This window comes from Jaculus jaculus, chromosome 1 (assembly GCF_020740685.1).
Source record: "Jaculus jaculus isolate mJacJac1 chromosome 1, mJacJac1.mat.Y.cur, whole genome shotgun sequence".
NCBI lineage: Eukaryota > Metazoa > Chordata > Mammalia > Rodentia > Dipodidae > Jaculus > Jaculus jaculus.
Window position 1 is genome coordinate 41,183,672 of NC_059102.1, and position 14,834 is coordinate 41,198,505.

General features: G+C 38.0%; 1 protein-coding gene across 2 annotated transcripts in view; it reads right to left on the reverse strand.

The window, feature by feature from the left end:
• The window catches only part of Hells (helicase, lymphoid specific), a 61,143-nt gene that overhangs the window by 9,801 nt on the left and 36,508 nt on the right, over positions 1-14,834 (reverse strand). For both annotated transcript variants that reach the window (XM_045141840.1, XM_045141839.1), the window contains 7 exons: positions 10,612-10,808; positions 8,319-8,415; positions 5,793-5,954; positions 4,039-4,178; positions 3,820-3,958; positions 1,650-1,733; positions 1,290-1,409 (listed from right to left, as the gene is read on the reverse strand). In XM_045141840.1, the coding sequence (XP_044997775.1) occupies positions 1,290-1,409; positions 1,650-1,733; positions 3,820-3,958; positions 4,039-4,178; positions 5,793-5,954; positions 8,319-8,415; positions 10,612-10,808 (939 nt within the window). The remainder of the gene's footprint in view (positions 1-1,289; positions 1,410-1,649; positions 1,734-3,819; positions 3,959-4,038; positions 4,179-5,792; positions 5,955-8,318; positions 8,416-10,611; positions 10,809-14,834) is intronic.

A 14,834-nucleotide genomic window follows, 5' to 3' on the forward strand; every position in this document is an offset into this window, starting at 1 on the left:
GTTTCATTTTGTCATCATTTGATTTTTTGGCTGTACCTGGAGTTTTTTTTTTTCTCCCAGTGCTGGGGAATGCATGGCCTAGTACGAGGTAGGCAAGCCCTTTACTAACAAGCTTCAACTCCAGTTCAAGGATCATTTGGATTTTGTTGCTTGTTTTTTTTTTTTTTGAAACAGACTTTCTATGTAGCCCAGACTGCCTTCAAACTGACCGTTGTCCTGCCTCAGTCTTCTGAGGGCTGTGATTACAAGTGTGTATGGTGAGCTGGAGAGATGGCTTAATGGTTAAGGCGTTTGCCTGGAAAGCCAAAGGACCTCAGTTCAATTCCCTAGGGCCCATGTAAGCCAGATGTACAAGGGGGCACACGCATCTGGATTTCATTTGCAATGCCTGGAGGCCCTGGCGCACCCATTTTCTCTCTCCCTCTCTGCCTCTTTCTCTCTCCCTCTCAAATAAATAAATAAAAATAAAGTTTTAAAACAAAAAAAAAAGTTAAGCAACAGGGTAGGAAGATGGCTCAGTATATAAGATTTCACACAACTCAGACCAGAAGGCCCAAATCTGGATCTCTATAACCTACATAAAAGCTAGAAGCCAAGCTGGGTGTGGTGGCGCATGCCTAATCCCAGCACTTGGAAGGCAGAGGATCACCGAGAGTTCGAGGCCACCATGAGACTACATAGTGAATTCCAGGTTAGCCTGGGCTAAAGTGAGACCCGACATCCAAAAAGGAAAAAAAAAAAAAAAAAAAGAAAGAAAAAGAAAAAGAAAAAGAAAAAGAAAAAGAAAAAGCTAGAAGCCATGGCAGGATTCTGCAACCACAGCACTCTGTGACAAGGTAAGTGGAGAAATAGGAGTTTCCTATAAGCTTGTGGACCAGGTAGTCTCAGGAGTGTAGCAATGAACAAGAAAGACAAGAAGAAGGAAAGACTCTGCCTCAAACAAAGCTAGAAGAGTCACTAGAACAGTCACCTGAAAATGTACTGAGCTCCACACGTGCACCATGGCATGCATACGTCCTCACACACATTAACATTCATAGGCCACACACCCACGCAAAACAGAAAACAATTTCCTATTACACAAACATTCTTACAGTCATTGTGCCAGAAGATTACAAAAGTATGACAGGAATAATTACTAAACATGATTTATTAGTATTGCATCCGAATGTCTGATCTTACAACACAAGGTTTTTAGTCATTCCTGCCTCTTATTAATCTGTATCTCAATCTTACATATTAACTCATAATCATGACAAATTATTAAAAAGAAATTTATGATGCCTTACATTTTTTTCTCTCTCTGAATAAGACATGGACCCATCAAGCCTGCTGAAGGAGAAATTTCGAAGATGGCAGAAATCCATCAAGATGTCCAACATCCTTGTCATTTGTGAAAAAAGCAGCACCTGAAATTTACGTATATATAAGTATCTGTGCTTACCTCACAGAATAAACCATCTACATTATCAAAAGTACCACCTTATCCCAGACATGGTAGCAAATGCCTCTAATCCTAGAAGTTGGGAGGCAGAGGTAGGATGATCACCATGAGTTTGAGGCTAGGTTGAGACTATATGGTGAATTTCAAGTCAGCCTGGGCTAGAGCTAGACCCTACCTTGAGGGAGAAAAAAATAAAAAACACCACCTTGTGACCTCTTTTTTTAAGTTCAGGCAGCATTCGATCCAAAATTAGGAATTTTCCAGAATTTGCAACCAATTCTTCATCGACCTTAAAAGTGGACAGGAAAAACACAAGCTAAAATAAATCATTATAATTAACAATAATTTGCTAAATAAAAATAAAAACCATCTGTCCTGAGGCTACGTAGTGAATTCCAGGTCAGCCTGAGCTAGAGTGAGACCCTACCTAGAAAAACCAAATAAGTAAATAAAAAGCCATTTGAATACTTCAATCTTCAATGACCAGCCAATATAAAAGTTAAAAATACCTTTTGAGCCAGGTGTGGTGTCACACCTAATTCCAGCACTCAGGAGGCAGATACAGTAGGACTGCAATGAGTTCGAGGCCATCCTAAGACTACATAGTGAATTCCAGGTCAGCCTGGGCTACAGTGAGACCCTACCTTGAAAACCTTTTGAATAGTTCAATTTTCAATGACCAACTACTATAAAAGTTAAAAGTAACATCTTTTTTTAAAAAAAGGTAGCTACTTTTCAAGAAAGATGCATTCTGGAGCCAAAAACAAAACAAAACAAAACAAAAACAGTATTTCATAGGGCTGGAGAAATGGCATAGCAGTTAAGGAACTTGCCTATAAGCCTAAGGAGCCAGGTTCAATTCCCAAGTACCCATGTAGGCCAGATAACACAAGGTAGTGCATGTTCCCTTGCAGTAGCTGGATTTCCTAGCATGCCCATTCTATCTGTCTCTTCTTTCTCTCTCAAATAAATACATGAATAAAATACATAAAAATTAATATTTCATATTAAATTTTTAACACGGTATTTTTCTATCAAATAACCAGAAAAGAACTTTCACTTAATCTGATAGTCTCTAATTCTATGAAATTCTGGTTTTCCCACTGGCTATTCCTCAAATTTAGTGAGCAGAGAGGTGAATACTGACTAAAAAGAAGACTGGGGAAAAAAGTGATCACTATCACTAAAATGGAGAACAGTACAAATCAACTGCTTTATTAAAACTGAAACAATTCTGTCGGGTATGGTGGTGCACGCCTTTAATCCCAGCACTCAGGAGGCAGAGATAAAGAGGATGACCACGAGTTTGAGGCCATACTGAGACTACATAGTGAGTTCCAGGTCAGCCTGGGCTAGAGTGAGACCCTACCTCAAAAAACAAAAAACAAATAACTGGGCTGGAGAAATGGCTTAGCGGTTAAGCGCATGCCTATGAAGCCTAAGGACCCCAGTGCGAGGCTTGATCCCTCAGGACCTACATTAGCCAGATGCACAAGGGGGCACACGCGTCTGGAGGCCCTGGCGCGCCCATTCTCTCTCTGTCTAGCTGTCTCTTTCTCTGTCTGTCACTCTCAAATAAAGAAAATAAAATAAAATAAAACAACCAAAAAAAGAAAGAAAGAATTCTTAGCTATCACATGAAATATAAAAATAAAATTATTAATTATGGGCTGGCAGAGATGGCTCAGCAGTTAATGGAGCATGCATGCAAAGCCTGCTGGCCCAGGTTCAACTTTTCATTACTCATGTAAAACCAGAGGCAAAAGGGCATGGTGAAACCATGTTCTTTTTCAGATAATTAAAGCTGGGCATGGTGGTACATGCTTTTAATCCCAGAATTTGAGAGGTAGAGGTAAGGAGGATCACTATGAATTCAAGAGCAGCCTGAGACAACATAGTGAATTCTCGGTCAGCCTGGGCTAGAGCAATGCCCTACCTTGAAAAACAAAAACAACAAAAAAATTTGCTGCATTCTACACAGAAAACACCATCATTCTAACTCACATGAAGTTCTTTAAATTGGAGAGATACCACAGCTTACTAAAGATTAATAATTTTTTAAGCATTTTAAAAATTATTATCTGCAAGCAGAGACAGTGACAGAGAATTGGCAAGCAGGGGTCTCAAACTGCTACAAATGAAATTCAGATGCATGTGCCACTTTGTTCATCTGGCTTTATATGGGTACTGAGCAAACTCAGGTCATTAGGCTTTGCAGGCAAATGCCTTAGCCACTAAGACATCTATCTCTCCAGTCTCCAAGAAGATTGTTCATTTTAAAATTAAAAAATCTTTTAAACAATAAATCAAATATAATACTTTACCCCAATGTAAAACACAGAAAACCAAATAGTAAATTACTAAATGGCACTTACCTTAAACTCCTGTGTGGCAGGGTCTATAGGGTATTCGATCAAATATGGGTGATTACAGCATTTACGAAGAAGCATCATGATATTCTGAAGTTTTAGATTAACTTCAGCTTCTGCAGGGATATTCACCTCCACAACAGCTCTATAAAAAAAAAATAAGTATGAATTCAAAAATACAAAGTGGTATAACGAAATTTAATTTTAATATTTTTAAACTCACACCTCTCTCTCTCCACCTCTGGCTGTATTTGACTTATTAGTTTTTCTAATTCATTAGGGAATTCATCTGTTTGACAATAATTTATTGATTTTCTACTTCGACGTTTTGGTCGTCCAGTCGTACTTAGCTCAACTGCTTCTTTCTAAAAGAGAATAAACAAATAGTTTACATTTAAAAACTTAAACATTGAAGTTCTTTAAAAAAAATTCATTCCAGCACTTGGGAGGCAGAGGTAAGTAGACTGCTTTGAGCTCAAGACCACAGACACTACATAGTGAATTCCAGGTCAGCCCAGGCAAATGTCCAAATGCATGTGCCACTCTGTGCATCCGGCTGTGTATGGGTACTGGGAGGAAAAATAAAAAATAAAACCTGGGCCAGAGTTTGTATGCAATAGTTCCTTTAACAACTAAGCAGTCTTCTAAGGCCCTTGAAGTTATATAGATTGAGCATAATGATTTAAGATTTAAAAATTTTTTAATTATTTTTCCATCATATCCCCTCCCCCTCTCAGTCTCTTTAATTTTGATGCCATCATCTTTTCCTCCTACTAGTCTTATGTAGGCAGTAGGAGGAAACGCAAAGTCATGGATATCCAAGCCATTTTGTGTCTGGAAGAGTACATGGTACCCTTTCTTTGGCTCTTACAATCTTCTTTCATCAAGTGACACCAAAGAGACCCATAATCTATGGCCAAATGCAAATGTTAGATAAAAATTGGTTTTACAGGGCTGGAGAGATGACCTAGCTGTTAAGGTGCTTGCCTGCAAAGCAAGGACCCAGGTTCAACTCCCCAGAACCCTTGTTAGCCAAATGCACAAGATAGCACATGTGTCTGGAGTTTGTTTGCAGTGGCTAGAGACACTGGCAAACTGCTGTCTCCCCTGCCTAATAAATAAATAAAAATCAAATATATAAAAAGGTCTTACACTAATAACAATATTTCAAAATGAGGCAGAGGTAGGAGGATCACTGTGCGGTCCAGACCACCCTGAGACTACACAGTGAATATTAGGTAAGACCCTATGGGGGGGGAGCCAAAAACAATGTATAGAATTGTTCTGAAATTGTACAATCAATATATGTCATTTAAAAACAATGGAACTCCCAAAACAATTCTCCAGAGAGTATGATATAAAATCTGAGAAAGGGCTAGAGATGACTTAGTGGTTAAGGCACTTGCCTGCAAAGCCAAAGGAACCAGGTTCGATGCTCCAGGACCCAGGTAAGCCAGATGTACTAGGTGGCACATACATCTGAAATTCATTTGCAGGGCTGGAAGCCCTGGCATGCCCATTCTCTCAAATTTTTTTTTTTTTCAATACAAGATCAGCATTTTAGATGATTGCAAAGAAAACAATATACAAGCTATCATTTAAATGTGAGCACAATAGTAGGAAGTAGTATCTTTTGTTTTTGGCTTTACATTTTATACTTTGGTTAGAAATTCAACTAAGGGGCTGGAAAGATGGCTTAACAGTTAAGGGACTTGCCTGCAAAAGCCTAGGTACATAGGTTCAACCCCCAAGTATCCTCATAAGCCAACTGCACAAGATTTGCGTCTGGAGCTTGTTTGCAGTGGGTGGAGACTCGTGTAACCATTCTCTATCTGCCTCTCCCTCTCTCAAATAAAGTTAAAATATTTTTTTAAAAAATTCAACTAAGTCCTGGAAACAGGTGAGGAGACAAAACCTAAGTCAATCTTGAAATTTTAAGTGTCATCTAATTTACAGCATATTTCAGACACACACAGTACCTCACTAGATCCAAACATGCTTGCAATTGTACGGTTCACAATGGCTGTATAAAAGACCTCTTGTTTGTTTGAGAGTGGTGCATAAACAATGACTTCTCGTTTAGGAGGAACTTCAAGAGCAACATCAGATTTTAGCCTTCTCAGTAAGAAAGGAGTCAGAATCTAAGAGATAAGCATGGACAAGCAAATGAATATTAGACATTCTCATTTTCTCAGGAAATACTGTGCCCACAAACTTACCAGTTTTTCCTTAGAATATAAATACTAAGTTCCAAAAGGTAAAGAAATAATTTTTAAATTTTCTCACACCAAACTACCATTTAACTATAAACTCCCTATCAATGCATAGCACTGTACTTTAGTCAACTTAGAATCACTGATTGGACTGGAAAGATGGCTTAGCAATTAAGGCATTGCCTGTGATGCCCAAGAACTCATGTTCAAATCTCCAGGTCCCAAGTAGTAAGACAGTGATGTAAGCGTCCAATGTCACACATGCACAAGGGGGCAAACGCATCTGGAGTTCGTTCACAGAGGCTAAAGGCTCTGGCATGCCCATTCTCTTTTACTCCCTCCCTCCCTCTCAAAATAAGTTAAAAATTAAAGAAAACACTAAGATTACATCTTGAATAATCATAAAACAGAAAAATCATGGTATTTATACATCTTTTGGTTTCTTTGTTTTTGTTTATTTTTATTTATTTGAGAGCGACACAGAGAGAAAGAGGCAGACAGAGAGAGAGAGAATTGGCACGCCAGGGCCTCCAGCCAGTGCAAGTGAACTCCAGACGCATGCGCCCCCTTGTGCATCTAGCTAAGGTGGGTCCTGGGGAATCGAGCCTAGAACTGGGGTCCTTTGGCTTCACAGGCAAGCGCTTAATGGCTAAGCCGTCTCTCCAGCCCTGTTTTGGTTTTCAACGTAGGGTTTTGCTCTAGCTCAGGCTGACCTGTAATTCATTATGTAATCTCAGGGTAGCCTTGACCTCTCTAGGTGATCTACCTCAGCCTCCCAAATGCTGAGATTAAAGGCATGTGACACCACACACAGCTATTATTAAAGTACACATATATAAATTGTGTTGGAGAGACAGCTCAGTGGTTAAGGTGCTTGCCTTTGAAACCTATGGGATCCAGGTTAAATTCTCCAGGTCCCACATAAGCCACATTCACATGGTGGCGCATGCATTTGGAGTTCATTTGCAGTGGCTAGAGGTCCCAGTACGCCTATTATTTCTCTCCCTGTCTCTAATACATAAATTAAAAAATGTATTTCATTTATTTGCAAGCAGATAAAGAGGCAGAGAGACAAAGAAAGAGAATGGGCACAACAAGGAATCCAGCCACTGCAAACAAACTCCAGACACATGCACCACTTTGTGCATCTGGCTTTACATTGGCACTGGGGAATCAAACCCAAGGTAATTAGGCTTTGCAGGCAAGAGACTTAACCACTAAGCCATCTGTCAAGCTACTATTTATACTTCTTAAGGTTAACAATCTCACTTATAACACGTAAATTTTATATGCATCTCATTTATACTACATTTCCAACCCACATACTATCTCACTGGACCCAAATGTTTTCAATTGCTTGGTTCACAATGGCTGTATAAAAGATCTTTTGAAGCTGGCTCATCCATTAAGGAACTTGCCTGCAAAGCCCAAGAAAAACCTGGCTTCAATTACCTAGTACCCACATAAAGCCAGATGCCCAAGGTAGTACATGTATCTGGAGTTCATTTGCAACAGCAGGAGGTCCAGGTGTGCCTATTCTCTCTTTGAAATAAAAATAAAATTTTTAAAAAGAATCTCACATGTTTAAAAATTTCACGAAAATAAAACACGTATGCTTACACAGAGACAAAAGTGACTGTAAGGACAACAATCTAGCACATAATGCTAGGATGACTTGCCTAGGTTATTGTTTTTACTTTCCACTTTTCTACTATTTCACCTTGTTCTCATGAGCATGCATATACTTTGAAGAAAAATTATAAGGAATTTGAGTAAAATTCCCAAAACACAGGCCCATATGATGACACTTTTGAAAGATTGTTTCACCATAGTAAAGACAGGTAGAACAGCATAGGAATTGAAGGAGGCATTAAATACAAATGAGTTAGATATGCAAGGAAGTAAAAGCACATAATTATCATTGGCAAATATTGCATAAAACCCTGTATTTTCATTTCTGGCTGATACATTAAGGACAAAATAAGCATTAAAAATATTTGAATTCTGCCAGAAAGCCATGTGTTCAGTCAGGCATGGTGGTGTATGCCTTTAATTTCAGCCTTCAGGAGGCAGAGGTAAGAGGATCAAGACCAGCTTGGAATAGACTCAGTTCCAGATCAGCTTCATAAAGAGTGAAGCCAAAGGGGGGGGGGGGGGACCGTGCTTTCTAGAAACATGGAAAAGACAGGACAATCAATCCCAGGGAGACTCATTTTTGAAGCAAAAGGTTAGGTCTCTTGGGTTAATTATTTCTATATAAGCATAAGCAAGCAGAATAGTAAGATTCAACACCTGGTGAAGCATATGTAATACGTTCTGTTCTCTTTCTTTAGCTATAATATCTTCAGCAGTTTCAGAAAGACTAGTGATGTCAAACCAAGATTCAAAGCTGAAAAAGAAAAATGATTACAAGTTAGCCTATCACATGAATTCATTACACTAACATGAAACATGTCTTATAATGTCCTATTTTTTTGTAGTATGAAACAGGAATTCTTGCCTCAAAAACTCAGTTGCTATTTTTTAATAAAATAAAAACATTCATGATGGAGAGAGGAGTTGTGAAGGGGAAAGTGAAGGGGGTATTATCATGGTTTACTGTCTATAATTATAGAAGTTGTCAATTAAAAAAATTCAGACTGAGAGGAGATGATTGTTTTGAATAATACTCAAGAACTAAGATGTGAAAGGGAATAACTTTCCTAAAAGGTACATAACCTCATTTCTGCTTCCTCATTTGTTTTGGTGCTACCAAGAATGGTACCCAAGGCCTTAAGCATTCTAGGCAAGAGCTTTATTACTGAGCCAAATCTCAAGCCCAAAACACATATTTTATGAAACATGAATACTCACAGAAATAGCAAGGCTCTCTATGAAAACCAAGTACATATGATATAAATCTAACAAATGGTTTGGGGAAGTGAGTCACATGCATAGATGTGCAGCTGGGGATTGAACCCAGAACTTCCCTCATAGAATGCAAGTGCTCTATTGGCAAGCTATTTCCTATGACCTTAATTTTCAAAACAGTGTCTCACTATGTAGCTCCTGCCTTAGCTTCTTAAGTGCTAGGATTTGAGGCATGTGCTACAACACCCAGCCCAACAGATATTTTTGTTTTGTTTTGTTTTGTTTGAGGTAGAGTCTCACTATAGCCCAGGCTGACCTAGAATTCACTATGTAGTCTAAGGGTGGCCTCAAACTGTCAGTGATCCTCCTACCTCTGTCACCAAAGGGCTGGGATCAAAGACATGCGCCACCACACCCATCTCCAACAATTTTTTTTTTAACTTAATATAACTTAAATCGATAATGGTATGAACTATAGTATCTTAGCTCTTCTCCATGTTAAAGATATGCATATTATATTCTAAAATACTCTTTATCAGTTCATACAATTGTTAAAAATACTAATAACATTTAAGCAGCAGACCGATATTCTCACATGTGAATCACCTGATAGTATAGTCTTAGAAGTAAGATTCTTGGGGCTGGAGAGATTGCTTAGTGGCTAAGGTGCTTGCCTGTGAAGGCTGAGGACACAGGTTTAATTCCCCAGTACCCACATAAGCCAAGCGGTACATATGTCTGGAGTTCATTTACAGTGGCTGGAGGCCCTGGTGCACCCATTCTCTATTTCTCTCTAATAAGTAAATAAATATTTTAACTCAGATTCTTAGCTACAATCTATCTTGATATACCAATATAGGCTTTCATAAGACTTGGAAATGTTATCCTTTAATAAAAGTGTGCCTAGTCACAGTAAGACAACCTGATCTTGGGCCTGTGTTTAGAAATTTTATTTGGAATGTATCATCAGAGTAACACTAAAATTTCACATATCCAACTAGCTTTCTTCCTTCAATAATGTCAACATGAACACAAATCAAGTATTGGGAGAAAATAGTAACTTTTTTGAACTAATAGCCATTCTTCCACCTCAGCTTCCTGAATGCTGGGAATAAAGGCATGTGACACCACACCCAGCTACATCAAACATACTGGAATTATTCTTTTGTTGAATTTCCATTTTAGTCATTTTTACTTATATTATTCTTTTTCTATTCTGGGGATACTTATTTCCTAAAAACATCTTGTTTTTTTTTTTCATATAAGCTAAAATTCAAAGTTTCTACAATAAAAAGTTATAGGTTGAAGTTGGAGAACTTTTGTTTTAAATTTATTCCTGTTGGTAACGTCATATTTTTTAACTATTTTCCTAATAGATATGATAGGGGGTGTATTTCAATTCATCTGCTTGGATTGTTGTATGAAGATGAAATTAGAAAAATGCATTGGAAAGTATTTTTTAAATTAAGATAAAAATCTTTTAAAAAGATTTTAAGGTAGTATTGGTGTTTTTTTTAATCAATACAAATTTGTAATACATCATCTTTTTTCTCTGCTCTCCCATATTTTGTGTCAATGACACACTACATACAATATATACCACAAATAATCCACTAAAATTTACCATTTAAATTCAGCTACCTAGAAGAAAGGAATCAAATTTCAGATAAGAAATTTTGGAGGTTTGAAAAAAAATAATAAAACAAGAAAACAGATAAATGGCTGCCTTACCTACCTTTTTAAGTCATCAAATACATCTGGCAACAAAAAGTTTAGCAATGACCAAAGTTCTGATAAATTGTTTTGCAAGGGAGTACCAGTCAAAAGAAGTTTGTTATCAGCATTGAACCGTTTTAACTCCCTGATTAGACGGCACTTCATATTCTTAATCCTGTGTCCTTCATCTACTATTAAGTATTTCCAATAGCAATGCTAGAAAATGAATTGAGGGAAAATTTTTTTAAAAAAACAATCTCATCATTTTTTTTCCTAAAAACAGTTCTAATTATAAAACTTTTATGAAGGATGGATGTTGAATTTTATCAAAATGTCATTTTGCTATCTGATGTCTTCCTTTAGTATAATAATGATAAAATAGATTCCTAAATTTCATAAGGCACAAAATAATACCTTAAATCTAACTAATATGTATTAAGAATTCCTCATTCATTCATTCTCAGGTGATCTACAAATTTTCTTTCTAATGTTTCATCAAGTTTTCCTATTAGACTCCTGAAAATCCTTTTATTACTTGCATGTACTCAGCAATTTTAAGCAGCACTAGAATTTTTATCTTGAGGCCTATATCTGAGAATGGCACTCTTTTTAATCTGACCATTCACCTCAATTTTCTTCATTGGCGTAGAGTGTCCCCTGTTGTCAGCATAAACATATTATTACTGGTATTTTCAAAAAACAGCATACATTTGTGTCACAATGTTGTCATCACAATTGCTTTCTTATTTTAATACCTGTACATTCTTTTATCCTGACCAGACAAACATAATTCACCTAATTCGCTACATAACAATGCAGAAATATACAATATTTATGGAAATACAAACACCAAGGTATCCTTAAAAATGACACTGGTAAGTTGGGTAAAGGGTATAAATTTGACATTATACACTACATTCATAACAGAATGGGAAAAAAAAAAGCATTTTCATTTTCTATTCTTTTTAGAGGTTAGAGTTTCACACTAGCCCACTGACCTGAAATTCAGTCTGAGGGTGGCCTCAAACTCATGGCACTCCTCCTACCTCTTGCCTCCTGAGCTGGGATTTAAAAGTGTGGACCACCATGCCCAGCTATTTTAACTTTTTTTAAAAAATTATTTATTTATTTATTTATCTGAGAACGACAGACACAGAGAGAAAGACAGATAGAGGGAGAGAGAGAGAATGGGTGCGTCAGGGCTTCCAGCCTCTGCAAACGAACTCCAGACGTGTACGCCCCCTCGTGCATCTGGCTAATGTGGGACCTGGGGAACCGAGCCTCGAACCGGGGTCCTTAGGCTTCACAGGCAAGCGCTTAACCGCTAGGCCATCTCTCCAGCCCTATTTTAACTTTTTTAAACATCATTACTAGAGATTATTTTTCTGGCAAACTAGGTAACCTAAATAATTTTTATAAGATATTTAATTAAATCTCCAAGGTGATATATAAAACACCCTTTGTGAGTTATAAGAAAACAAACCACCAAGGAAAGAGAATAGGAAGAAATCTGAAAAAGCTAATAAGTAGGCTCTTCAATTTCTGTTGTCACTATGGGAGCCTTAAAACCTCAGTGCCATCACACTAAAGACCTAAATTCTTAGCAATGACAGTCTCAATGAAAGGGCAAAGCAGAAAAATTCTAGCCACTAATAATTAAACTGACAAGAAAGTTTAACCACCTTAATATGGACATGGTAGTGAGAGTAAACAGAGTCTTCACATTACAAAATTGAGTAGAAAACAAGTCACAGAGAGTATGTAGTATGACCTTGTGCATACATTGTACAAATTATGACAACAGTGGTTATTTAGTATGAAAGAATTCTCATCTAGGATTTCCAGTACATATATATTTTCTGTACACTACACTTTTTTTCTATAATGTACTATCATTATTGTGAATAAATTTTAGTTTTTAGCTTTTTTTTCTTGCAGACAGGATCTCTAACTCAGGTTGGCCCTAAGCATTCTCCTGCCTCAGCCTGCTGAGTGTGAAATTAGTTATGAATCATGACAGATAGTTTTGGTAGTTTGGGGGGTTTTTTGAAGTAGGGACTCACTCTGGCTGACCTGAAATTAACTATGTAGTCTTAGGGTGGCCTCAAACTCATGATGATCCATGGTGGCATGCACCACCATGCCAACATTAGTTTTGGTACTTTTTTGTGTTACACACATTTGTAAATTTTTGTCATAACTTCTGAGCTAATTTTGTTGCAAATCATATTCCAAAGTTACATTGAACATTTCAGAAACACCACTAATGACTATACAAGGCATTACTATTACATTAGGACCAATGTGTTAAAAAAAATTTTTTTTATTGATTTGAGGAAAAGATAGAGATAAAGAGGCAGATAGAAAGAATGGACATGCCAGGACCTCCAGCCACTGCAAACGAACTCCAGATGCATGTGCCCCCTTGTGTATCTGGTTTATGTGGGTTGTGGGAAATTGAACCAGGATCCTTTGGCTTTGCAAGCAAGCACATTAATCACTAAACCATTTCCCCAGCCCTAAACATATTTCTATTGATTTGAGGGGGTGGGGGAGAGAAAGAGAAAGAGTGAGTATAGCACACCAGGGCCTCCTGCCATTTCAAATTAACCCAAGATGCATGAGCCACTTTGTGTGTATTGGGAAATCGAACCTAGGTCATAGGGCTTTACAAGCAAGTGCCTTTAAGTGGGAGCCATCTCTCCATCCCCACCTGTATGCTTTGATCTTATGATGAACCATTATCTAAGGTACTTTCATTGTCTAATGAAAAAAAGAAAAGCCTGAGGAGACAGAGCAAGGACATCACAAGGTCAGAAATAGGAAATGCAAAACAGCAAAGAACTGTACATGATAGGTGGAGCAGTAAGGAATATCAATTTTCTGTTATAGTGACAATGGCATTAAGAAATAAGTAGCTATAGGGCTGGAGGGATGGCGTAGCGGTTAAGCGCTTGCCTGTGAAGCCTAAGGACCCCGGTTCAAGGCTCAGTTCCCCAGGTCCCACGTTAGCCAGGTGCACAAGGGGGCGCACGCGTCTGGAGTTCGTTTGCAGAGGCCAGAAGCCCTGGCGCGCCCATTCTCTCTCTCTCCCTCTATCTGTCTTTCTCTCTGTGTCTGTCGCTCTCAAATAAATAAATAAATAAAAATTAAAAAAAAAAAAAAAAAAGAAATAAGTAGCTAGAGCATCAAGAATAAAAAGGATAGTGTTGGGCTGGAGAGATAGCTTAGTGGTTAAGCGCTTGCCTGTGAAGCCTAAGGACCCCGGTTCACGACTCAATTCCCCAAGACCCATGTTAGCCAGATGCACAAGGGGGCGCACATGTCTGGAGTTCGTTTGCAGTGGCTGGAAGCCCTGGTGCACCCATTCTCTCTCTCTCTCTCTCTGGCTGTCACTCTCAAATAAATAAACAAAAAAAAATTTTAAAAAAAAGGATATAAAAAAAGGCATAACAAATAGTACTATGATTTAAAAGGAACTTTTCAAGGCTGGGGAGATGGCTAAGTGGTTAAGGCGCTGCAAAGCCAAAGGACCTCGGTTTGACTCCCCAGGACCCATGTTAACCAGATACACAAGGGGGCGCACATATCTGAAATTTTGTTTGCAGTGGCTAGAGGCCCTAGCACAGCCATTCTCTCTCTCTCTCTCTCTCCCTCCCTCTCTTCCTCCCTCCCTCCCTCCCCCCCCCACCTCTCTCCCCCCTTGACTGTTTCTATATCTCTTTCTCTCTCAAATTAAGAAATAAAAATAAAGTATTTTAAAAAGTAACTTTTAAAATATTCTAATCAAATTTCATTAAAACTGGGTATGTAGGGCTGGAGAGATGGCTTAGCAGTTAAGGTGCTTGTCTGCAAAGCCAAAGGACCTTGGTTCGACTCCCCAGGACCCACGTAAACCAGATGCCCAAGAGGGTGCGTGCATCTGGAGTTCATTTCCAGTGGCTGGAAGCCCTGGTGCGCCCATTCTCTGTCTCTCAAATAAATAAATAAAAATAAAATATGTTTAAAACTGGGTAAGTAGATTCCATACTTACAATATATGTCACAAACATACTCACAAGTTTATGTCTAGCTATTAACACATTTAAAACAATAATATGTCTGGAGGTTAAAATGACAACTTTCATTCCAATCCTTCTATTAATATGAACCTCTAAATTATAGAGGAACATGCATATTACTTCAAACAGGAAACTTAAAACACTAGTGAGAAAGTAGTCTGTTTTAAATAATACATGATTT